Source organism: Zosterops lateralis (assembly GCF_965231275.1).
Source record: "Zosterops lateralis genome assembly, chromosome: 5".
NCBI classification, from domain to species: Eukaryota; Metazoa; Chordata; class Aves; order Passeriformes; family Zosteropidae; genus Zosterops; species Zosterops lateralis.
The window spans coordinates 56,837,330-56,862,664 of NC_139766.1; the positions used below are offsets into that span (position 1 = coordinate 56,837,330).

The 25,335-nt window shown below is 42.2% G+C and overlaps 1 protein-coding gene across 2 annotated transcripts in view; it reads right to left on the bottom strand.

Annotated features, from left to right (window-relative positions):
- Window positions 1-25,335, bottom strand: part of MAML3 (mastermind like transcriptional coactivator 3) — a gene marked incomplete at its 5' end in the record, with an annotated part of 238,668 nt that overhangs the window by 69,170 nt on the left and 144,163 nt on the right. For both annotated transcript variants that reach the window (XM_083860894.1, XM_083860893.1), the window contains one exon: window positions 12,671-14,149. In XM_083860894.1, the coding sequence (XP_083717020.1) occupies window positions 12,671-14,149 (1,479 nt within the window). The remainder of the gene's footprint in view (window positions 1-12,670; window positions 14,150-25,335) is intronic.

Below are 25,335 nucleotides of genomic sequence, written 5' to 3' on the forward strand. Positions count from 1 at the left end.
AAGCATAAGGGTTCTGTTGGTCTTTATTCAGCTTTCCCTGGCCAGATGCAGTGGGAAACATCCTGCTGACAACAATGCAGGATTGATGTGCATGGTGTGAGCATTGCAGATTTTACAGGAAGGCAGAAGGGCTTAGGGGCCCTGCTCTTTCTTCAGGCTGCTTTCTCCTGAAGGGCTGCACTGGTGCCTGTGGTTTTCTCCCTCCCTGACCCCCAGTCATTGCCAAGCTGGGGGCTTTTCCACTGCTCCATTAGAACAAAAATCCCAGGCTTTCAGTGCATCTGACCACTGTCCATCCCCAGCCAAAGCAGGCTCTCTGCAAGTGTGCCTGCAGGTGACATCCGTGTCCCTTTCAGCAGGGCACTTGGAAAACAGCCCACCCCTTAGGTAACATGAGTCAAGGATTATTTTTTTTGGTAGCAGCTTTCACTCCTATCTGCAGCTTGGGAAGGACTGGGGATGTAATCCCCATGCTGTTTGCAAAACAGGCGCAGGAATGAGTAAGTGCGAAGGGAAATTTCTAGAGCAGCACAGCTGGTGACTTCTCTTGTGTCATAGTGAGAAATCTCTTACATCTCCCACTGACATCCAGAGCTTCACCTGCTTCAGACACACAAGATTTTTGGTACATACCTTTCCCCCATTGTGGTGTCTTTTACCAGAGGGATGTGAGCATGTACTTGGGGAAAAAAATTATTCTCCTTGTTCTTGGACTAGCAACCGCCATGTAGTCAGATGAATAAGATGAATACATCTTCAGAGTGACCACATACACTAAATTTTACTAAACATCCACGTGCATTGTGTAGTTTGTGGTACACATAGTAAATATTCAAGAAATGTCTTAAAAGGCTTTAAATATTTCTGTTCTATGCACGTGTCTGTGGGAACAGTGAACAGCTGTCTTCAAGTGATGGAACCAGTTTCACATGATTTGAAGGGTTTAAAAGTTACCTTCCCCAAAAAAATCACTTAAAACTGCCTTTCCATCTGTAAGACTGCAAGGGTTTGTAACCCTAATTTACTGCATTCTCCTGCCATAGACAAATTCTCTAAGGGTGCATATCCCTGGCCACCTAACAATAGAAAATTCCTGCATATTTAATTTTGTTTTAGCCATCTGTGATAAGGGCACACTACAAATAATCTTGATCCAATGAAGCAGTCCCACAGTTTGGAACCCTGAAATTCTGGTTGAGATGATTAGTGGTCAGACCGCAAGTAGAAAGGTCAAATTTATCTCATAGATGGTGCTACTACATTAGTGAGATTACAGCTAAGATTTCCCAGTTCTTCACCTGTCCCATGACTGGTTAAAACGCCATTTAATATGACAACAAATATTTCTTGTCACGGACCACAGAAAGCCAGGCTGTCTGCAGTAATTTCCTGTGAACTGCGACAATACCAAAAAAATGTCCTGTGCTATTACACGGGTAAAGAGGGGAAGCAGAGAGATAAAAGCTGGGTGAGGGGAAAGAGGAGGTAAACTTGAGCAGGGAAGTTAGACAGAGAAAAAGAAAAATGGCTCATGGAATAGTGAGAGAGAGAAAAGAAGCAGACAAATAATATAGAAGAGATTAAAACAAACAAACAAAAAAAAAAAAAATAAAACAGAAAAAAAAAATCCTCCCCAACCTGCTGAATTCAAAGGGAAAGAAATGCACACCGGAAGAATAATTCCCTGGAAAGTGCATATTGGACAGTCTCAGGAATCTTGCTTTCTCGAGGCAATACCATGTACAAAAATGAATTTAAAATTCAGATTCTTTTGAGGATGTTTACCCTTCAAGGAATGTCATATCACAAAAGGAGGAGTCATCTCAGGACAGACTTGCACTTTCTCTAGGTAGACACTTTCAAATTATTTTTTTTCTGTTTTTAAAAGACATTGACTTTTCTCCAGTTTCTCCAAACAGCGTAAGCAAACAAAAGGCACCTTATAGGCTTACCTGTTTTCCAAACCAGGAGACTTTAACCAGAAGTGAGAGACCTGACAGAACAGATTCTACAGAAGGCAGCAAGCATGAGCAGCCAAAGACAAAGCTTCTGCAGTGAGTAATCAGCTTTAATAGTGCCCACGTGTGAAACAGAAGTGAAAAGGAGACAGGAAATATGATTCTGTGACAGTACTGCTAAAACTTGGGCTTGCTTTCTTATGAGATACTTATGATCCTCTCTAGGCAGCTCCTCTCTTAGTGTAGAGGAAGAGCTGCTAACAAGCTCCCACCGGGTGTAAATGAGGAAGCACCCGTTGGGAAGATGTGTTGCCACAGAATGGGTGGTTTTGTCCCAACGTGTAAGATACTTGCAGGCTAATGCATACAAAATGTTCCTCTCACACATGAAAAAGGGGCTGAGGACGAGGTGGGAGGACTCCAGAATGCAACGAGAGAACAAAGAACATAGGGAACGGTTCATAGATCGGTTCCTCTCCTTATTAACAAATCTGGCTGTCTCAGACAACACTAAGCTGGTGAACACAAACATAAAGAGGGCAAACTTCCCATTGCCCATGAGGAATGAAATCTTTGCTGAGAGAGCAGAAGCCACATTCTTTAGCAAATTAGATGCATCATCTGGGATTTGGCAGAACCTCCTGAGCACAGGACTCCAAATCTGCACTTAACCACTTACTGGGACAGTCTTTCAAGAGGTATTAAGTGTTCCTATTATGGAAACAGACATGTTACAACGTCAGGAAATCTTTCTAGAGGGAACACACATACTGATAACATAATGCTTCTAGGTAGCATTAGGCTTGAATATTTAGAAATCCTTTGAAAAGCACCAGAAATAGTATCCACCCAGATGAAATGCAAGGCAAAATAGGAAGTCAGAAGTGAGAGGTACGCCTTGCTGCTGAGCTGGAACATCCTAACCATCCAGGGAGAATAGACTGATCATCAGAGAGCACTCAGACACAGCTGAGGTAGATGTTGAGCTCAGAGCTCAGAATGGATGCTGACACTGGTCCTGGTATCACTGCCCTGGGATCAGGCGGCCAAGCCCTCTGCTGAGGCACAACCAGGCTGTAAGTCATACTGCTGTAGAGAAGGGACAAAAAAATCTCCTGGTAATATGTGTCTAAAAAGCCAAAAAACTATACTAGCCACAAAGGAGTATGCAAACACAAGTTTAAAAAGGGCTGTTGGTTCCACGTGTAACTCCACAAAGCACAGTGAAGTTCAGAACACTCCTGAGCTACAGTCATGACCCTGCAGTAAAGAAAGGTGAGAAAAAACAAGCCCCTAAAGATGGGACTATTAATTTTCCTTTGAAAATATGAGTTTTACTTGATCCTAAGTTCCTAGCTGGAACATTAATCAGTACTTAATGATGTTCTCCTCAAGCAAAAGGGCTGGTATGTATTCATGCTCCTGGGACAAACAGCCTCTTTTGGTGCCATCAAAATGTTCTTGAGGGGTGGGAGTGGTGTGGTGATGGAGGGGAGGAGGTTTAAGGAACCCGGGGATTACAACAGAGCAGGGGATTTTCTCTTTCTGGCAGTGCTTACTCTCCCAGACTTCTCTCTGTGTCTTTCTTCCTCTTCTGTCATTTCTTGCACCTTACAGAGCAGCACAAGGTAATTGTGGACACTCTGATTGTGGCATTTCTGATTTTCAGACCTCTTCACAGTGCTACCCAACATGAAGCTGTCACTGTGTGTAATCTTTAATTAGCTGCAACACCTCTGAGGTGGGCACTGCCTCTTCTGACATGTGACTCTGACACCCCCCACAAAGCCCCACCACAGCAGAAATACCTAGATTTTCTCCCTCACAACGCTGGGGTTTTTTAACAGCTTGATCAGGTGCACAGGACTGGCTGAAGGAGCAGTTGGGAAAGGATTTCCAGGTATTCCCCCATTCACAAAGGAGGCAGTTTCCCCATTACACTGGTAACTGGTGGTCCATGGGGAGAGGAACCCTGCAGTTTGCCCTGTTCCCTAGGCTGGCTCTTTATGTGCACCAGCCCTGCTGGCCCACCTGCCACAAAAGCCAGCAAACAGGAAAGGAGGTGATGCAGGAGACAGTAAAGGAGGATGTGTACAGCATGGGGAGTCAGCAAACAGTCCTCTGGGGGGAGGAGGAGCCCATGCTGACTTCTCATTATTTTCCTCCCCTGATGATATCTGTTTACCTGAGTATAAGAGCCATGAGCAGGGAAGGAGTCACCAACACATTAAAAAAAAAAAAAAAAAAAAAAAAAAAAAAAAAAAAAAAAAATTGAGGAAAAATAAAGAGACTAACAAGATGGAGGTTGCTTTTAAGATAATGACAATCTAGTCCAAAGTAGTATTTTTAATTAGAGGATACGCTATAACCTTTATCCTCATCAATTGATTATTTGATATGTTTTCTTTGCTGTAAGCTCCTTAAAAGAGAGAAATCAGAGCAGAGAGAGAATGCAGGGAAAGAAAAGAAGGTCCCTGACAGAGCAGGCTGGGTGATCACTGTGCAGCAGAAACTGCATGAAACCTACTTAACTGAGTTAAGCAGCAAAGACATTCCATCCTTCACACAGTAAAGAGAGCACAGGGGAGATACTGCCTGTGCAAGAATAATTCCTGTTGCAAGAATATTTCTATATGTACAATTAAAGTCTTATTGAAATACTACTGAGAAAACCAAATTTCAAGTTTGCTTGGAATTACATCTCAGCTTGTATGTCCCTACTTTGGAGGGAGATGGAAAGAGTTAATTTTTAATCCAGTATCTTGCTCTCTTTACAAAGGGTGGGAAAGACAATGACACTGTGCTTAAATTGAAAAATAAATTCCCAGACTACCCAGAAAAGGGCTTTCTTAGTAAAGGGATTTGCTAACAGTTTGTTTCTTGAAGAACAGAATAGTCAAAAAGCAATTTTAAATCTAATGTCGGCAGAGATACATAAAATGACACTGAGGCTTAGAAATGCTGCTGAGGCTGGAAATGCAGCCTGAAAGGAGACAGTTTGTTTCATCTCTTATAATCAGTACAGAGAGCAGTAAGGGGCCCAGATCTCAATAATCTAAAGTTCATTGTCTCACGAAGGCTAATCACTCATTGATTTATGCATTTATATTCAGATCTTTAGAAATTACAAGGGCACCCCCATCCACCTCACTTTAAATGGTTATTCTGTGAAAATAAGATAGGTCTGAGTGTGCTCAGGTCCAAAACAGTGCCAGAGAAAATGGGTGTACAACTGCAAAGCCTTCTCAGCAAAGGCTATTCTCTTCCAGAATGAGTTGCAAGACTTGCTTGACTCCCACTACGAGCAAGGGAAAGCTGACCACCAGTCTCATTGGTTAGCACCAGACCTGGAAGATTGGGCAGAGAAGGGAGAAGAGATCTTCCCTGTCCCTCTGAAAAAGAGATGAAGTAGAGAGATCTTCCTGGCCCTGGATCTGTACTGTTAAATCTGACCAGAACTGCTGCTGATTTTTATCACTGCTGCAAACTACAAGGCCCAGTAAATCCACTGCACTCACAGCTTTCTTGCTGGTGGCAGATGAAGGAATTTTGGATGAACAATTACTTCACCTGTGTATTCAGTATGGACTGTAACTTGGAAACAATGTCATTTCGTTTTGTGATGTGTATTTTCTAAAAGGACTATGTGACACTTTAGAAATACAAGCACAACCAAGGGGGGGCTTCCAAGAAAGAGGTCTGGAGTTGCACCAGAACCTTGATGGTACAGTTGGGTAAAAGAACAGGTTGGATTAGAATGAGGGTGAGGAGAATCCCCAATATTACATTATCTTACCATTATAAGATTCACAATTTCATGTGTTTTTTTCTTCACTTTAATATCCTGAGGGGCAAAAGGAAGGAAGAATCAAAGCTTTACTCTAAAAAGCAAACTCCTATCCCAGATGGAAACAGAACAGCTGGAAGTCAAGAATCCTAAGAGTTCAGAAAACAGGAAGATAACTGCTACCTTATTCCAAATAAGTATTATTTTTATGAACTCGTGATTTTAAAGCCATTTTTGAATTTCTGAATATTTCCAACCAGCACCGTTGTGAGACATGAGCTGACTTTTGTTTTAGACATTTAATATTTATGAATTTAAACACAGGAATATATATTCCTATAAAATTAAGGTCTGATTAATGTTTTTGAGAAGCAAATTGGCAAACCTAGGAATTGCAGAAGGGAAATTAATAAATACAGGGGTAAGAAGAATTCTAAATGTCTATACTCCAGGAAAAAGTAAAGCTAAGAACACATATGGACTTCCAAAATTTACACAAGGACAAATCTAAAACTCAAATATTATCTAAGTGTAAGCTATGATTCAATCTGCATCATGGCTGGGTAATGCAAGATCCCAGAGAATGGAGAATAAGAAATCAGAGCAAGTCAAACCAAAATGCTCAGACAAGTGCTCCACGAGTTCTGGGAACCAGTAGTGAGGTACTAAAGGCTAAAGAGACAAAGTGCTCCCAAGCAAAGGACCCTTATTCTTTGTCTTTGGAATGAGTCTTCTCTCAAAATAAAAATGGAAAATATCAAAATCTAACTTGTGACCTGAAGTCGCTTTCTACATAAAAACAGGACACTTTATTGGTTTGCAATAAACACAGAGAGTTACAAAGGCCCAGGGACAGTAAGAAGTTGGTTATGGCTGGTATTGCTGGAAGCAGGTGGAACGGGTCATGAGACTGGAATGCTAAAACTGATTATGCCAATTTGCACTTTCAGGAGAAAATGGCACAAAAAACCCAGGAAAGGGTAGCACTCTATGCAAAAATATGCTGCTACTGGCTATAGACATTTCAAAACCACAGTGCTTCACAACTGCAGTTGTAATGAATAAAACTGGAGGGGAGTTGATTGGCACACATTGAATCATAAAACTATTGGACCTTGCTAAATAACAGGACAAACTGCTCTTTATGTAGCAATCTAGATCATGTAAGAAGGAAAAGGGTAAAAAAAGGAAGTAAAATAGGAGACATTTAATATACATTTTGTGCAGTCAGTAATACAAATTATCTGCCTCTAAAAATAACGTAGGACATTTTCTTTACAGATGTGAATAATACACACTATAAGTCTTCAAGAAACTTGACAAGAAGAAAATCACACAACAATGTATTTTTATAAATCTTAAACAAATGGAGAAGTTTCTATGAATCAAAGAGTAACCACAACTGTGTTTTTCAAAGTGGAAAAGTCCAGTTATTCTGACACACTCTCTAGCAAAACAATAGAACAACTGGTTTCAGCTCTCTACCAGCAAAGACTTGGAGGATTTAACAGTGAATACTGGTCAGCATGGTTTCAGGAGAGTAGGTTTCACCAAAGAATTTCATAGAATCATAGGGTTATTTAGGCTGGAAAAGATCTCTAAGATCACTGAGTTCAGCCTTTAACCTAACACTGCCAAGTCCACCACTAAACCATGGCCACATGTGCATGTCTTTTAAATACCTCCAGGGATGGTGAATCAACCACTTGCTTGGACAAACTGTTCCCATTTCCTTACAACAGGATGAGTGGTTTAGCTGGGGCATGGGAGCAATGCCCTTATACTTTGATTTTGCAAGGTTTAGGCTGGGGAAAAAACTTGATATTGAAGAAAAAAACATTGCCAAATTAAATGAATGAAGTTTGTATTACATTAATAAGTACACACTCATGGGAAACACCAACAAAATTGGGTTTTAGGATTATGCCATGGAGATCTTAGCCAAATGGTATCTAATGTTTGTTTCTAGTGATTTATGCTACCATGGCCTTCTTTACAACACAATGGGCAGATGACAGCAGGCATGGTAAGAAGACTAGGCTATGTTCACAAGTTGCCTGGTAAGATGGTAAGAATCCACCTGAACACGTTTTGTTAACCCGTCTGTCCTTAAAAGTGTACCAGAGACTGATTTCCATGGTGCATATTTGAACTTTTGTAAAAGGCAGGCACAGCATCTAAACTCCAAGTCAAAGCTTTTGTGGAAAGCAGTGTCTACAAGTCAGACACAGCATAGACAGGCATTCACTACAGCTCTATAGGCTGCTCAGCAAGTGATCCTCACTGTCTCCTTCCTTATTTCCATTCCAGCTTGTCTCCCCTAAAAGCTGGTAAGACAGTTGTTTCTCTGTCACACTTTCATGCAGTGAATACAAATCTTTCTTCTTTACTTTCAGGTAAGCTTTTCAAAAAGGCCAAATTCCAGAATGTCAACAATCACTTTTTTCTCACTGTCTTAAAGATAACCTTCAAAAAAGTGTAAAATCTCTTTTGCAATTTCAGAGAGAAACACATCTTTCACTTCTAAAGGACAATGATGAGTATGTTTTGGAAATGCTCTCAGGACACAGGTCTCCCTTTATCTTTGGCATGCAAAACCAGACTGAGCAGATGATGCATCTTGAATGTATAAGATTAAAACAAAGGACAGATAATTAAATATGAAGATATGCTTGCAGGATGGTATAATTTCTCTCCTTCATTCACATCCCTACAATTTTAAACAATGTAACCAGTGGTTTCATTAGGAAATAATTGCACCATTCTCAAAGTCCCATACAGGCAAATAGCTGCAGTCTACTTTTCTTTCTTTTTTGTTCTTCTCTCTACTTTTCTTACACCCACGGAGAATTCTGTTTTGTTTTGACCTCTCATTACTTTCCCTCACACACTTCACTCCAAACATCAAATTTTGCCTCAGCCATTCAACTTTTATTCCTTTGGGCTGCTTTTTTCTCCTACCATTATGCATTTGTATTGAACAGCTGGAACGAAGAAAAAGCACAGTTAATTGTTTCTAAATTTCCCAAAGAAAACTTCTTTACTTTTCCTCAGTTTGAAATTACTTTTTGGTTTGAGGAAAAAGAGAAAAAAGTGCCTCTCATAAAACATTGCATACATCTTAAAAACTTAATGGAACATTTTAGCTTAAAAAACAGTGTAATTTTTGAGAAGGAGGTGGGTTCAGACTTTCTTCCTTTTCTTTCTAAAATTGTATGAAAAGTCTAAACAAAGCGACAGTTTCATCTTGGTGTGGAACTGATTTCTTTTATTATGACACGAGAACCAGAAGAGAAGAGGATCTCTTCCCTCAAATACCAAACCAGTTATCAGCCCTGTGAAAATCTACTTGTTGGGTTAGCCTATGAGTCCCAGCTAAGCAAGAATGGAAGAACTACCCAGAAAAAGCAGGAGCAAATAAGGGCCACACCTGCCACACAGTCACAAACTAACAACTGGGTTTAGGGCAGTCCAGGGTGCATGGAGCAGTGTAGAGAGCAGGGGAAATCTAAGTACCAGTCTGACCAAGTGGAGAACAGTCAGACATGAGGTAATACTAGGACAGAGTCTTGGTAAGGCAGAGGAGTCAGGATCCACCATGAGTTTTGCTGGATACAGATGGGTCAGGATCTGCCTACGGTTTTAACACTCAGTTCCAGAAAAAAACCGCATCAAAATTACCTTCAGGCCACCTCTGGAAAAATCCCTTACTCAAAAATCCAAACCAGTATCTGCTTTGTGTAAAAACACCCCAACCAATCCTTCACAATCCTGCAAAGAGAAACAAGCTATAAACTAAGATATAGGACTTAATGGTTCAGGGCACATGGGTCGTTCAGCAGCAGGTGTTGAGGGCTACAACTGCAGTGCCAGTATCAGTCCTGAATCTCCACAGAAGAGCAAAGGACTATCACACCTGACAGGAAGAGTCTCAGTACCCACAGTGCAGAGATCCCTTAGAGAAATCCTCCTTCTGTCGGATGCTAGTTCTGCTGGCTAGGCTGCTAATTTAGCACTCCGCCTGTCCAACCACTCACACACACACTGAGCAGAAAGGCTTCCTCTCTTTACAGGAGTAGGCAGTGATGCTCAGCATGCCCAGGACACAAGCTCAAAGCACTGGCACATTAATAGGACAGTCATAGGCAGCTGACATCCTCAGAACACTTGCAAGGCCTCAGCTGGACTGAAAAAAATAAATAAATAGCTCACTAAATAAATAAAACACACTCAACAAGTGAAGCAATGAGTTCATATAAGAATGCTGCTTATTACAATAGAAGTACATCAGGCATAAATGGGTTTTAATTAGCCTCCATACACATGCACAGAACTAAGCCATACCTAAATTTTACAGCAGTACACAGAAAATAAGGCAAGGCACTTATGTACATGTCAGATAATCTCTAAATCAGTTTTTAGTTCTCAAATACGTCCTCGTAAGAGTAACTTGACAGAAGTTTACGGTCACTGCTAATTAGATGCAATAGGTAGATTCTTTTTCTCCTTAAATATAATTTGTTAAATCATTGTGATTATTTAACAAAAACATACACTTTCACAAATCTCTGTCAAACCCCAAAACTACAATGAAAGTAGAAACTATAAACTGACAGAAAAATACATTCACTTTACACTGTGAAATGTATTCCAAACTGAAGAGTGCAATATTCTTATTTTTCATCCCTGACTATCAGCATGTAGTAAGTCATAGAATCAGACTGCATCAGTCTGTGTTTAACTCAAGAATACCAACATTTTTACCACTTTTGAAAAACAGTAAATTCCATCAAGCATATCTCACAATAATAAGCTTTCTAATTTTCCACAGGAAAATGTTTTTCAGTGAAGCAGGAGAGGAAGAAGGAATACATTACAGTTAGAAACTTATTACTTCAACCTTTCTCACCAAAATAAATCCCTTCAGTGTAGGCAAGTGAATTCCACAAGTAGTAAAGACCTTTTGATGTCTGCACAAAAGCAAGAAGTCCCTCATCCTGGATGGATCAATAAATGTGAATTGCACATAATATATAACAAAGTATGGCTCTGCCTTAAGTTTCTTCTTTGTATGTCACAGAAATGGCTTAATATCTGGACTTGTTTATGGAAGAAGGTCTAGTTCTATCCAAATATCTAGTTTTTCATACATTAAAAAAAAAAAAAAAAAAAAAAAAAAAAAAAAAAAAAAAAAAAAAAAACAGGAAAAAAAAGAAAAACTGAGTGAGCTTAGATATATGAAACCTTGGCTAGCCATTCATATTGTGGAATTGTAGAAAGATATTAATATTAATTTCTCGATTTATGAAATGGAGGAGATGGCATTAACTCTTTCACACAGGCAGTTAACCCTCTCAGCTGTTTGATGGGTCTTTGACTTCAACAGATTTAACAAAAGCAAAGGAAAGAAACAAGAAAGCATTAGGCAGCATGACAAAGCATCCTCTGCCTCTCAGTTACAAACTGACAAATCTGTAGCTACAATTACAGCCTGAGTTCCATGTCATTATATCAGTATTTCTCTAGATAAGCCTTCCCAAAAAGAAGAGGCTTTAGATCACCTATGTCTAATAAAATAGGCAAGCAGAATTAATATAAAAATACAAACCTTTGAGCTGTCACCATACATCCTGAACCAAAACCAGGAGGCAGATAAACATTTCCTTTTGTTTTGCAATTAATTTAAAATAACATGTGATGTGCTCTGACCTGGTAAAGCTCCTACTTCTCCTTATTGGTTGATCCCCAAACTCTATAAGCTGAAGGAATGACAAAACTTGCTGTATTTCTACATGCATTACAGTGTGAGTCACAGTTAAACCATGCTCAGAATGAAGTATTCCTTGTAGGTGGTGTTGAAACAGCTAATTTGGTGAAAAGCTGTTATGCTAAAATGATCGACCAACAATTCTATTAGTGTATTATACACTACCAGTGTATATCAGACTTCTTGACATGTTTTGGTGGCACATAACTTCTGTGAAGGCATCACATACTTTGGAAATTGATTATTAACTTCAATCCATTTTTAATCTCCCAAAACAACACTTAGAAAATTTCTTCTTGAACCTTTCCATGACATCAGTGGGCATATCTTTACAGGGACTGCACAACTAAGAATACCCTGCCAACCCAGGAGGCTACAGGACATTGATGTAACCACTGTTCAAACTGGCTATTAACTCATTACAAAGTATTCCCCAAGCCAGGCACCAGAGCTTAGCATGGAATGAATACATGTGAGACACTGATGCCAAAGCTCTGAAGTCAACATGGCTGTAGTCTCTTGCTGAAAGACAAAATACTTGGGGCTGCTTGAAAGTCCCAGAATAAACCATCTCATCTCATTATCATGGTCCAAGCACCACTAAAAGCATTCCGTTGTTCTTACTTTTTCCAGTCAAAACCAAAGGCACTCGGCACCTAAAATGTTCTTCATTTGCTCCCAGAGACAAAACACCAAAAAATGCTGTTTATTAAAGCTGGCTTGATCTCTACCCCAAGAAGAAGGGACCAACTGCTCCACCTTTTTGTTACAATGCTAACTACACTATGGGAAACTAAGCCATGCAGTGGTTTGGGATCCACATCCACCAAGTCTTGCATTATGAAAAAAAAAAGGAAACAAACCCTCCAAGGAAGAGTGACTTCTGACCCAAAATTTCTCAGAGTGGCCCTAAGCATTCATCAGAAGAGGCACAGGTAAAGAGCAGTGAATTAACAACAGGTCTAAAGTATAATGCAACATAATTTCAGTTTTTTCTTAAAATAATCAGGCTCCAATACCATGCGAAAAATCCAAGAAGCATCTGCAATAACGTTCCATACTTTCCTGGAGAAAGAAGAGGTGAGTGGAGGAGACTGGACAAAGAGGTACTAAGCCTTTGTATCAGCCTCTTGTCACGTGTTGTGCACTCACACTTACCTGACCAAGAGCAGGGAGCGTTGCATATGCCAAGGGCTGATTTAGCATTCCCTTTTGCTTCATGATGAGCATGCGTTTCTGCTCCTCACTCAGGTGTGCCATCTGAGCTGGCATCTGTGTCTGCTGGGACTGCTGCTGCTGGATGTATGGCATCATGGGGTTCTTCCCAGGATTTGCCATGGGTGGGGTCATCCTCTGGCTCAGCTCAGTATTGAAATGGGTCAGAGGTTTGGTGTTGCCATAAGAAAGCATATTGGGCTGTTTGCTCAAGGAGTTTGTGACCAAATTATTTGGCTGCTGACTGATCATGTTCATGTGATTTTGAGGGAGGTAGTTATTAACTGTGGTCTTCTGGGGGTTGTTTGCCATAGGAGGCACTATTGGGTTTTGGTTGTTAAAGGCTTGAGAATACATCATTGGGCTATTTGGTTTGTCTGCACTGAAGGCTCCTCCGTAGGGACTGGATGGAGGCCCCACCGGTGACCAGCTTGAGGACTGATTTGGATGCTGTTGCTGCTTCTGCTGCATGAGCTTGGCTCTTTGCTGCTGCTGGGCTGCCATCTGCTTGAGCTGCTCAGCCGGGGACAGGTCAGCGCTCGGCAGGCTCACCGGCCCCGACCCCGCCACGGCCGGGGCCGCGTTCATCAGGAAGCCATTTCCGGAGCGCGCCTGCGTCTGCCCGGGGGTGTGGGCCTGGCCGGGAGTCTGCGGGGACTGGACAATGCAGTTTGCCGGTGATCCAGCGGGGACTGGGGCCGGCGGTGCACTGGATGCAGAAGCAATGCTGGAGCCCGTGGAGGTGTTGGAAAATGGAGGACCGGAAGAAGATGGTCTGACCTGGGGGGACCCTAATGGAACATGAGCAAATGGAGAATGGGATGGATCGCTCTTCACGCTCGCACTCTCCTGAGTCTCTGTGGCAGGCCTGGGAAATTCGGGCTCTTTCTTCTCTTCAAAGTCTTCATTGAACAAATCCTGTATATCATCTTCTGGGACGGTGTTTGCCAGCTCATCTATGAGCTCCTGCCACTCCTGATCATTTAGGTTAATGTCTGAGAAGAGCTTGTTCTGATTCGAGAGAGATGTTTCAGAAGTGTCTATGCAGTTGGAGTCATCCAAAGGCTCTTGCTTTAGTTCCTTATTCTGCAGGATATTAAAACTATCATCCAGCTCATTGCAGCCATTAACAGGGAGCTTTATCTCAGAAAGCCCACCATTTTCACCCAAGTCTTCTAGACCACTCCTGTGAGTTCCACTGTTCTGCAGGGGCAGGGGAGCTTTCATGTCAAGCTGGTGAAGAGGAGAAACAGCAGGCAAAGGCAAATTAATGGGCAAGTTGTTGATTGCCTCAATGCCTGGCACATCCTTTCGTGTCCGCTTGCTGGTTGGAGAAAAGTTCCCATCACAAATTCCATTCTGCTGCTCTCCATTGAGAGGTGAACGTGCGCCTTCCAATTTCCTTTTGACCGTCTCTTGAAGCTTAAAGAAAACAAGAGGAAAGAAAAATATTAACCATTTGCAGATGCAAAAGAAATGCTCATGAACACTGTGACAAGATACTCCTCATCAAGCCAGTGATAATAAGTTTTAAAACTGATTAGGAAGTTTCTCTGATTTCATTCTTATGCCTTGATCAATTTGAAAACATAGTCTAAAAACTGCCAAACAATCAAACACCTTCCCCTGTCCCAAACCAAACCTTCCCTTGATTAGGAGAGCAGGACTGTAAAATATGGCTGTGCTTTCCAAACTGAGTCTGTGCTAACTTCCAAGAAATTTAGGGAGCAAGTTGACTAATTCAACACTTAGTGCTGAATACAGGGATGAGATTTAAACAGTGTGCCTAACACAATGAGGAGTCTTAAACTGGAACAAAAAAAAAAAAAAAAAAAAAAAAAAAGGAATCACTAAAATTTACTACTCACTCAGAATTTTTTTTTTTGTTGGAAGTTTCTAGAAGCTTCTTAAAAAATAACTGCAATATAATTGATTGACTAATTATATTGAAATGTGTGAAAAAAATTAACATAGTTTCATTTGATTAGCCCTGTGTTCTTGGCTAACATATTGAGAATCCCTTTTAAGGGAGAAAAAAAATATATCCACCCTGGAAAATAGAAGGCACTTTGCATAATGTTAACTCAATCAAATAATGAAAAAAAAGAAATCAGCCATGTGCTAGGAGCTAAGATAAAACATAAATAGCTAACACAACTAATAGCAAGACAAGTCTACAGAAAAGCAAATAAATTGGAATACAAGAATTTTATAAAAATAGTGTATTAACATCAACCTTGGGTCAGGTTATAGAAGCATAGCAAAGAACTGTAGCAAGCAACAGTCCTCCCCACTCTCACCCAAGCTGAGTCCTTTACTTATGTACGAGGCTAAAAAAAGCATCTCTCTTCAGCTAAGGCAAAAAACAATAGTGGGGAGGGGAGGAAGCAAAGAGGTCACAGCTCTAGCAAACGCCTTCAGGACACACTTGCATCCTTGATACTAGAACAATAGAAGACAAAATACTGAAAGATTTTATCAGTTTTTAAAGTATTCTTACTGGTAGGAAAGTCCCAGATATGCAGCTCCCACCCCTTCCCTAACCTAGAGGTCTTCAACCTTCTTTCTTCTCACAATCCAGATCCCATTTATTTCTCCCATCCCAGAGGGCTGGTTCCCCTTTCATCCCACATGTAAGACGGGCAAGCAAATCCATATTTCACCCAGGTTTTGGAGGGAGTGGTTCTGGGAAGGCTGTGCCCTTCTCCTGCCCCTCAGGCCAGCCTGGCCTCCTTCAGCACACAACGCAGAGGTATGTGGCCAGCACAGGCATTGCTGCAGCCACAGCTGAGCATGCATGGGATGCCAAGGTACTGGTGGGGCTGCTCTTTGGCAGAGAACCAAGCAGAAAGGCAAGGCTATAAGTCTAAGCAGACCATCAATTCCTTGATTTGCACTTGAGCAATGTGGGAAAATAATTAACATGTGAATGAGAGTCCCCAGTGGGTCACTGTTGGCATAAGTGACCGAGACTTTGCTGCCTGTTCTGCCTTGCACAAAGCCAGTGCGTGCCAAGCCTCCTGCAGGCAGAAATTCCTCCACCTCGTGGCTTCTGTGGTGCCACATAGACCAGCTGCTCTGTAACCACAGTCTCTGCCACACGGCTGCTCTCCTCCTCTGGTGTCTGGTCTTAGAAATCTGAATTTGGAGAATTGTGGATGTTCATCCTGGAGATGAGAAAGTTCTGGGCAGACCTTTATAGCACCTTCCACTACCCAAAGGGCATACGAGAGGGCTGGAGAAGGACTTTCTACAAGCGATAGGACAAGGGGGAACGGCTTCCAACTGACAGAGGGTGGGTTTAGATTAGATATTAGGAAGAAATTCTTCCCTGTGAGGATGGCAAGACACTGGCACAGGTTGCCCAGACAAGCTGTGGATGCCCCATCCCTGGAAGTGTTCAAGAGCAGGCTGGATGAGGCCCTGAGCAACCTGGTCTAGTGGAAGGTGTCTCTGCCCATGGCAAGGGGGTTGGAATGAGATGATTTTTAAGGTCCCTTTCAACCTGGAGCATTCTGTGAATTTATGCCTATGCAGCTCTGCAGCAGCTGTCCATACCCTGAGTCTCTCCCCTCCTCAGTTTCTGGAGATGAGGGAACAGCATGGCCAGTGGTTTGCATCAAGAAGCTGCTCTCCCTGTGTTGCAGGCTCTGATGGGGAACCAGCCTGCAGCAACATGGGGGTCAAGAAGGCTATGAGCATGTTTTGAGCCTCCCTATCAAGTCCCTGTCACTGCATTCCCACTCTTCTCCCAAATGCAGTAGCTCTTGTCCCCATGAGCTCCACGGATGCAGGCAGGAAAGCACATTGTGCCACTCTCTACATTAAAGCCTGGCATAGTCAGGTTTGGCAGCTATAGTCTGCAGGAACCCACCAGGCTGCAGAGCACGGAGCCCTGCAGGAGAGCACCACTTTCTCATCTCTCAGTGCCACGGCTGCAGAGCTCTGCTAGCAAGAGGTGCTTGCCCAGAGGTGGTAATTGCCTCAATCTGTGCCAGTTAGCAGCCATGTGGAAAGGAAGTCCAGGACTAGTGTGAAGGATCAAAACGAGATCTCACAAGAGGACTTATGGTACAGCTCTCACCTCTGCTGCCTCCCTCCCCTAAAAACCCGTGTTAAACTGAACACCAGTGTGTGGTATTACAGCTCCCTCCTGTTTTTTGAGCCGTGTATCTGCCGTGCTGCAGAATCCTACAGCTGAGTTGGCTCCATTCATCTTTATATAACCCCAGATCGGACCCTGGAGACAGGAAAGGATGCTACAGATGTGGTAATGGCACCGCTTCACAAGTACAACAGCACAACTCCAGGGCAGGGAAAGAAGGAGCACAGCTACCCTCAAGTGCAGGTGGTCAGTTGATATAATGGGTTAAAACAGCATATTTAAATATTGCCCCTAATGGGCCGCTGACACAATTTACAGCTGAAATCACCCATTCAACTCCTAGGCCATCTCACTACAAAGTCACTATTGCCTTGTCAGAAAAACTTTCCCCAAACAGCAAGTGACTCACGACCAAGCTCAATGGGCATGCACAGACAAAACCAGGACTTGACAAAATGTTCAAAATGTGTCGTGGCCTTTACCCCAAGTCCATATCGACCAAATACTAGGCTAAAGTAAGAACAGGACCTGGTGGCAGACTTCTCATCATGAAGTAAAGTTCCTATAAGGAAAAGATGGGAAAAAAGTTGGTCATAATGACGAGGGAAGGAGTAGTGAGAGTGATTATCTCCTGAGGAATACAAGTCAACTGACTCCATATGTTTTGCAAGTTTGAATGAATACTTTACAAAAATATTGGTAAGAGTGATATGCTTTTACATGGTTTCAAACTTTCAGGTTTTAAAACATTTACTATTTTATCCTGAATCTATCACCTTATTTGTATAGGAATGTTTACCAAAAGAATCAAAACTATCTAGTGGCAAATAACCAGCCCTAAATACATCAGTTCCTAAAGTTTCATCATGCGCTGGAATTTGGATGTCCCCCTGTACAAATATTCAGTGACTTTAGTGAAAGTAAAAGCAGGCCCAGTATATAAACATACATAATCATGTTTATTATGCATTTCAAGAAAAAGCAGCCTGACATGGAAACTGTTTTCTATCAAAAATGAAACATACAGAAGTTGTTCCTTATTGCCAAAAGAAATGAAACTAAATCTATTCTAAGTTTTCTAACCTTCACATTGTTCTCCTTCAGAGACTTTAGGACTGGGGGGGTTAACAGGCATTAATATTTTTATTTTCTTTGTTTGCTCATTGAAAAACTGTAGGTAGACAGAAACTTAACATGAAAGGTTCGTTTGAAGGCAGCATGCTGAGTACAACCTTTGCAGGTGGGGAAGCCCCTTGACTCCAGCATTTTGGGGGAGTCGGGAGCCATAACAATAGATGTAACTCATTTTTTGAGGTACAACACAGAAATATTCTTATCAAATTATTTCAATGAAAATTTTCCTTTTCATATCTTGATTTCATTCCAAATCAGTATATTAACTCTTGAATGGTGTGGTTATCCAACACCAGGATCCCACAGTGTCTTAAACTAAAACCCCAGCACTTCCCCTTCCCTCTATAAACCCAATCCCTGAAGTAAAATAGTATCTCTTCAAGTACCCTCCCTCTCCTTCTTAGTACAAGTACACAGTTTGTGCATGCTTTACAGCATGCGTTCTGAAGATATTAGCAGGAGCTGAGAGATTTGTGTCTAAGAGCAGATCATTGTTGACACCAAAAATAAAAGGAAAATATCAAAATCAAAGGAAAATATTGAAATAAAACAACTCCCTTCCAGCTTCATAAGCCTTTAGCTTTATTCACACAAAATATTTGGCTGATAACTCTCCATTTCACTGCAGTTTCTACCCCAAAGCACAAGAGGGTGAAGACTCTCGATTCTTTATATGTCTTTGGAAAAACTCCAGCTGCAGAGTGAGAAAAGGTTAAATTTTGGCAGGTTGACTTTTTAAATGACTTTCCATTGGAGAAGAGGCAGGGGGACAGAGGCTGTGCACGCAAACACACAGCGACCCGAAGGGTCTAATCCAGCCCATCCTGAAATCCCGGGCAGAGCTCTCGGACATGCCGTGACAGACCCAACAGATAAACAGGAGTGTGTGGAGGCTGTCAGCAGGGCTTTCATCTGTGAGGAGAAGCTGCTCCGCTTCATCTCACCAGCAGCAATTCATTTTTCAAAAGAAATGAGACAGAGGTACTGTTGTTATAGCAACAGCCGAACCACTCGGCAGCCCATCCTCCACCGTGGAGCTGCCTTTGGTGGGGGCGGCTGTTCCAGTCCTACACGGGGAGTGACTGGGGCTGTGGCAGCTGAAAATCCCTTCATTGCTCCGTAAGAAAAACAACACAAAAACCAGAGGGAGGTGGGGAAGGCGAAAGGCTAAATTCTCTCTATGCCAGTAGAAGCTGGACATGATTCACAGGGTAACACAAGTCCACTTCTCCTCTGTGAGCCCCCACAGAGATGTCACTTTTACAGATGTTTTTGTGTCACAGGAGGCTGATGTCACTTTTACAGATGTTTTTGTGTACCAGCTACATGTAGCCACTGACTTTCCTCTCCCTAGGGCAGCTCCAGCCACTTCAATACAAGACAAGGACAACAATTCTGAGAGGTCTGGTCCACTTGGCTCCCCAGCTCTGCTGGAACATGCCCTGCTCTGGAGCTCTTTTCTCCCTGTGGGAAAGCAGAGACACTAGCCAAAGCCCTAAGTCCATCTTCCTCAGAGGACATGCATGTTTACAAGAAACGAGGGCTATTATCTTCTCCACATGATCTTCTGTCACTCTTTCTGTTAAAAATTGATCTTTTCATTTCTTCATGTTGAATCATTCAGGCCCACCAGCCATCATGACCTTCAGTTCCTTTCCATGAAATGAATTCAAGTCTTGGGCCTTTCTCCAGGGTTTCTAGTCTCCCTTCTACCACGGTGTCTGTTCCTGAGTTTGCCCCCCTCCTTTCTTCTCCCTCCTTCTCCTAGAGCTTCTCCAGAAAGATCTTGATACTTCTTACCTTCAACAGGGAGTCCTTACCATGAGCTCTGCCAAACACCACCCCAATTCAGCAGTCTCTAGCCTGCACCCTTAAGACTGAGTCGAGTTTGCTACCTAACTTCTTGTGCTGCATTCAAATCCTACCAACAATTTAGGAAGTGTCCCAGGGGTGGCTATGAAGTGACACTAAGCAAGTGGATTTGACATGACAGTATCTAAGATCAGTAAGGAATAATCAGCATGGCCATTTGCATGCCAGAAATTCAGCTTCAACATTTGAAAGGATTTTTTGCACACGTCTCCTTGCTGTATCACCTCTGATGCTGCCATTCAAAAGTCAGTGTTGCCAGAGCGCCGCTGCCTGAGGTACAGCCACATCTTGTCACCAGTGTTTTAAGTCCCCCAGCTCCAAAGTGGCCTCCCAATGCCACTTGCTGCAGTGTCCTGCAGAGGTGGTGGGGAACAGAGGACAGCCTTTCAAAAACCCCTGTTGGAGCTGAACTCAGACAAGCAGCCAAGCAACACGAAGGTGAGTTACAGATCACCACTTCCCACAAATGAAAGTATTTCATCCATCCAACCACTCCCCTACTATCTTAATTCCTTCATGCTGCTGAAAGCACAGCACTGATGCCTGCTAACTCGCTGGATGAAGCCTGATGTAGCAAATTGATTTTGGAGCACAATTGCTCACTTAAAGCACATGCTGTGTTTCTCCATGCTAGGCCTGGCTGCCCAGCTCTTGCTGGCCAGGGCAATGTTTTAAATATACAGGAAATTCACGTTGTGAAATCTGTCTGACGTTGGTAAAATCTCATCCTGCCAACCTAGCCAGTAACCTGTTCAACTCTGCAGGGTCACAGAGTAACCTCTGCCTCAGCAAAGGGGTCAGCCTTCTGCCCCTTACATTGCAAAGGGCTGTGGGTCTCTTGTCATCACCCTTGGTTTTGCCATCAGTCACCAGAAGAACAAAATACCTCCCAGTAATAGTAACATGATCAAGGCACTGGGTAAACCTGCAAGAGTTAGCAGAGAGGAAAACAATCCACTTCCTCACATTTTAGCTAGTCAGAGGGGAAGGGTTGTTCTCTGAAGAGTAGGAATAAAGAGTCATGGTGCCTGGATGCAAAGCTGGCAGCACAGGCCCCTTGCTAGAGCTGCCTGCCAGCTGTCAGGGCCCCAGCCACCTGTCAGGCTCCCAGCCACCAGCAGGAACTGGATCACACTGGGAGATCAAGCAGAGAACAGGGAAGAAGAGTAACAAAAAAAAGCACTGCATGAGAGCAAAATAGCAACAGCATTGGGGAAGTCAAACCAGGTAGATTCTGTGACTCCCCCTGCCCTCAGTCAGCCAGATAAGGATGCTGGTGTGTGCTAAAACAGCTTGAGAAAAACTGAGTGCAAGGACATTGCACAGCAAGTTTAACTGAACTTTAGAGCGCAAATTATTTCATGAATGGAATGCTGTTATCACTGTCAAAGAGCCTTCCTGCCCCAGTCTATGATTCTACATGGTTTACTCCTCTTCAGGTCTAATTTAATCCTGATTTGGCCCAATGGGGTAAACACTGGCAAAGCAGTAACTTCATTGCTTTGGGAGTGCCAGCACTGCTCCATCTGTGCAAAAGTCTTAGGAAGGTGCTAAGAGCCTATAAGCTGAACTACTGAGCTGGCAGTGCCTACTCCTGCCTCTCACACCCAGCAGTCGAGCTCTGCTCTCTCTGAAGTTGTCCTTGCAGATGGCATGAGCTGCATTTTCAAGGTGCATTATAAGGGTTTAGTCAGGCAGCCTCCAACTGACTTATCTGGGAGTTGTTCTGATAAGTCTTCACCCTTTCCAATCTGCTTTGTATCTGGAGAGAGGAGAGGGTAATGATAGAAAGCAGACACTAAAGCTGTGCCTCCCAAAGAACTACAAATCAGGGTGGAAAAGAAATGCAGGAATCAGGGTGGAAAAGAAATGCAGGAACCTCTTGTTTTCTAAACTAAGAAGCAGCAAAACAACACACACAATGTTGTTGCACATGCAGCATAGCTTCTCAGTAGCTCTTTAAACTGTGCATGTGACACTAGGAATGGTTTCCTGGGGAAAATCTTGTCCTAGTTGATCCTTGGATGAGCACAAGTCATAGCAGGCTAGTGAAGTATGCTGATGGCATCCTGCCTGCCTAGCAAAGGGGTATGTGAGACATGAAAGCATCCCTGTCCTCTGCAATGGAGGAGCAGCTCTGTGACACAGCCTCTCCTTTCCTCGTCATTAAGGCACCCAGTAGGATGTGAGCTCTGTTCCTGACTTCAGAACTGACAGACTAAAACCTTGTCTAACTGATGTAGGGGAAAAGCCCTTCCTATGCTTAGGGCAAGCAAATTACCTTCCAGCTGCTTGCAAAATACTGCCAAGACACAATCTACATACATAATATATTACTCCAGAATATTCTCGGAGAAACTCCAAAGAAAGAGCCAGAAGAGATGGTGAAAGCATGACCGTAGTCCCCTGATGACTTTACAAAACCATATATTTCCTTGGAATATGGGTTTCTACTGGATCTCTTTTACTACCAAAGCCTGTCTAGTGCATGATGTCTAGAAGAGAAACAGCAAGCTGACAGAAGGCTGAACTCAGAAATGGCACAGTTGTTTTCCATTCATATCACTGGTGTTAACTCCCAACACGTCATCTCATGGCAACATAGCTGCTTATTCCATAGGTGCATGAAGCAGCACCTTCCAGTTCCTTAAATCAGTGTGGACTAAGTAATTTCAGGGATTCTTCCACATGACTAAGTTCAAGTTCATGCTTTTTCAAGCAAAGTGTTTCACACAATTGGAAAAGGAAGGAAATGAGAGCCACTATACAGTGTACCTATTCAAGCCCACACATTTTAGTCACCCTCTTGGGGTAACATCATAAATGAAACTTCCACTTGAAAATAATTTAAATATGAAATCAACAGATTTCAACAACTAACACATTGAAAGAAAAAATCTTGTGAATCAGTCATACTGCTGCAAATAAAATGGTGAGTTTAGCCTCCTCTTCTTCATCTGCTCCCTGTGCCTGAATGGGCAGCTTGGCTGAGGACAGAGGTCAGCTGAAGATTTCTCTGCAAGGACAAACACCTTTAAAGGAGTGCAGGTTATCTATGTACAGATTGAACAATTAATGATACAGTAAGCACTGCAAAGGAGACCCAAGCATGGGGGAAGGAGAGAAAAATGAATGTTTTGCATGGTAATTAATTATCTTTTTTTTTTTTTCCTACATTTTATTTGTTTGCATAGTAACGAGACATGTCTTTTGGGGAAAGGAAAAAAAATCCAACATGGGACAGGTAAGTTTGGAAATAAGTTTGTGCTAAGCTACTGACTATTTAAAAAATAAATAATAAAATCAAATAACTGAAAGTAGAAAATATGTCAGAGACAGCTTTTTCCTTTAGTCAAATAATTCCCTGATCAGCACAATCAGCTTGATCCATCTCTAGGAAAGAAGAGCAATGCAGGAAGTGGTTGTTAGTCTTGACTTTGCATATCTCTTTTAAAGAACACAGGCAGCAGCAGCTTTGAAAGACTCCTGGACAAAACCCATGGCTGAATCCTGAGAAGTGCTGAAGCCCTCAGCTCATAAAACCATGGAAAAGTCTGGGTTGGAAGGGACCTTAAAGAGTATCCTGTTCCAACATCCCTGCCATGGGCAAGGATCACACCCCAGACCAGGTTGTTTAGGGCCCCATCCAACCTGGCCTGCCCTTGAACACACCCAGGGTGAATCCCATTAAGTTCACTAGGAATTAGGGATGCATTGATAAGTCATTTCTTCTGCATCCAAATTTCTTCAGAGATAAACACTGTCTGCTTCAATACAAGTTATAGCCAGTACTAGGAAAAAAAAAAAAAAAAAAAAAAAAAAAAAAAAAAAAAAAAAAAAAAAAAGGCAGGATCACTGAAGATCTGTGAAGACTCAAGGAATCAAAGGACTATATAGGATGTCCCAGACATGTTCTGAATTATTCTGAGCCCAGTTTAGGAGCTATTTGCCATGGGCTAAAGGCCAGACAGCACTGAACAGCAGATTTGCCCTAAATATGGCCAAGTAAACCATCCAAACTTTAGCTCTTTGTGGCCTCAGTGCCTTCACCTCAAGCTGACCTCAGGTCCCACAAAGACACATAGCACAACTAATGGAAAAGTACATCTGGTCTCCCAGGTCCCAGCAATTACCAGAGTCACAGACTCCCAAGGTTGGACCTGCTGTGTGGCATGAACTGCAAATGTACTATTTAAGTCTACTGATGAAGTATAAAGAAATAGATTTTAAGCAAATGAAGGCCCTGATTCAGCACAATATTTAGCACATGGTTCATCTTGAGTACATTAAGCGACCGAAAATACAAAGAATGGTTTATGCAATGAGTGACAACATCAGACCAAGGGCTTTGCTCAGGTCAGTCATACCTTCTTCATTTCATCCACAGCAGCTGTCTCCATCCCAGGATAAACCTCTTCCTCACTCCCATCCTACTCAACACAGTGTTGAACTCATGGCAGCAGCAACAGTAAGATTCCCAAATCCCAGAGGTATGTAAGGCTTTGAGATCTCTCCACACAAACCAAAAAGATGACCAGGAGAAAGGTGGGCAGTGTTCTGCCAGACAGGTCACATTCCCACTTAGTTGTGGCCATGCACCACATTACAAGCAGGCACTTTTACCTATTTGTGTATTTTGAAAAAAGCTCTCCAAGGGAAGGAATTGCAACACACAATGCTATAGATGTCTGTACATTCCCAGTGTACACAAGACAGAGTTTTGGTGGGGTTTTTTCTCACTTCTTTCCTTTTGCTGTCAAAAAAAATTCCCTGGTTTTTCCACACAAGTGCATTCATACACATGTAGTCACTGCCCATGATACTCACATGGGTTTTAATCTTAGTAATCTATGCATGCTAAACATATATTAGCAACTAATTAAAATTAAATTTAGACTTCAAGTCCCATTCACCACTGAAAATTTGTGCCCCTAACAGCACTAAATAAGTGCAAGACAATAAAGCACTTGTTGTAGGTAAAGTCACAGAGAACACTACAGCTCTTCCCTAAACTCCTTGAAGCACTAGTCATCACAGTTTGCTGTTAGATAAGCCACAGAAATGCATTATAAGCCAGTGTGAATTCATACAATGGACTTCCATCAATCTTATTTTTCTTTCTAAAGGACTTCTCCTTCCCTCCTTTTTCTCCTGTTGTAGGAATGATAAGCCACCTAGTGCTAAGTGCTTTTAATTTGTTAGTCTGAAGACACAGTATTCTTGGTCTACTACCAGAATTATGTGAATTTTGGTCTCAGAGAAAAACATAAGTGAGATAAATCTAAAAAGACAAACAAACCTAATTGAGTGTCAAGCCCTCCTACCCAATCACTTATCACTTAAATGTTGTCATTCAGATGCAAATATACATTAAACCTCTAAATTTCACTTCAGAAAACAGCAGGGAGCTGCCTAAAGCTGTATTTTAAGTCAGTAGCAGGATTAGAATTGGACTCAAATCTCCCAAACCCCATCCCCAGCCAATGGGAATGCAAAA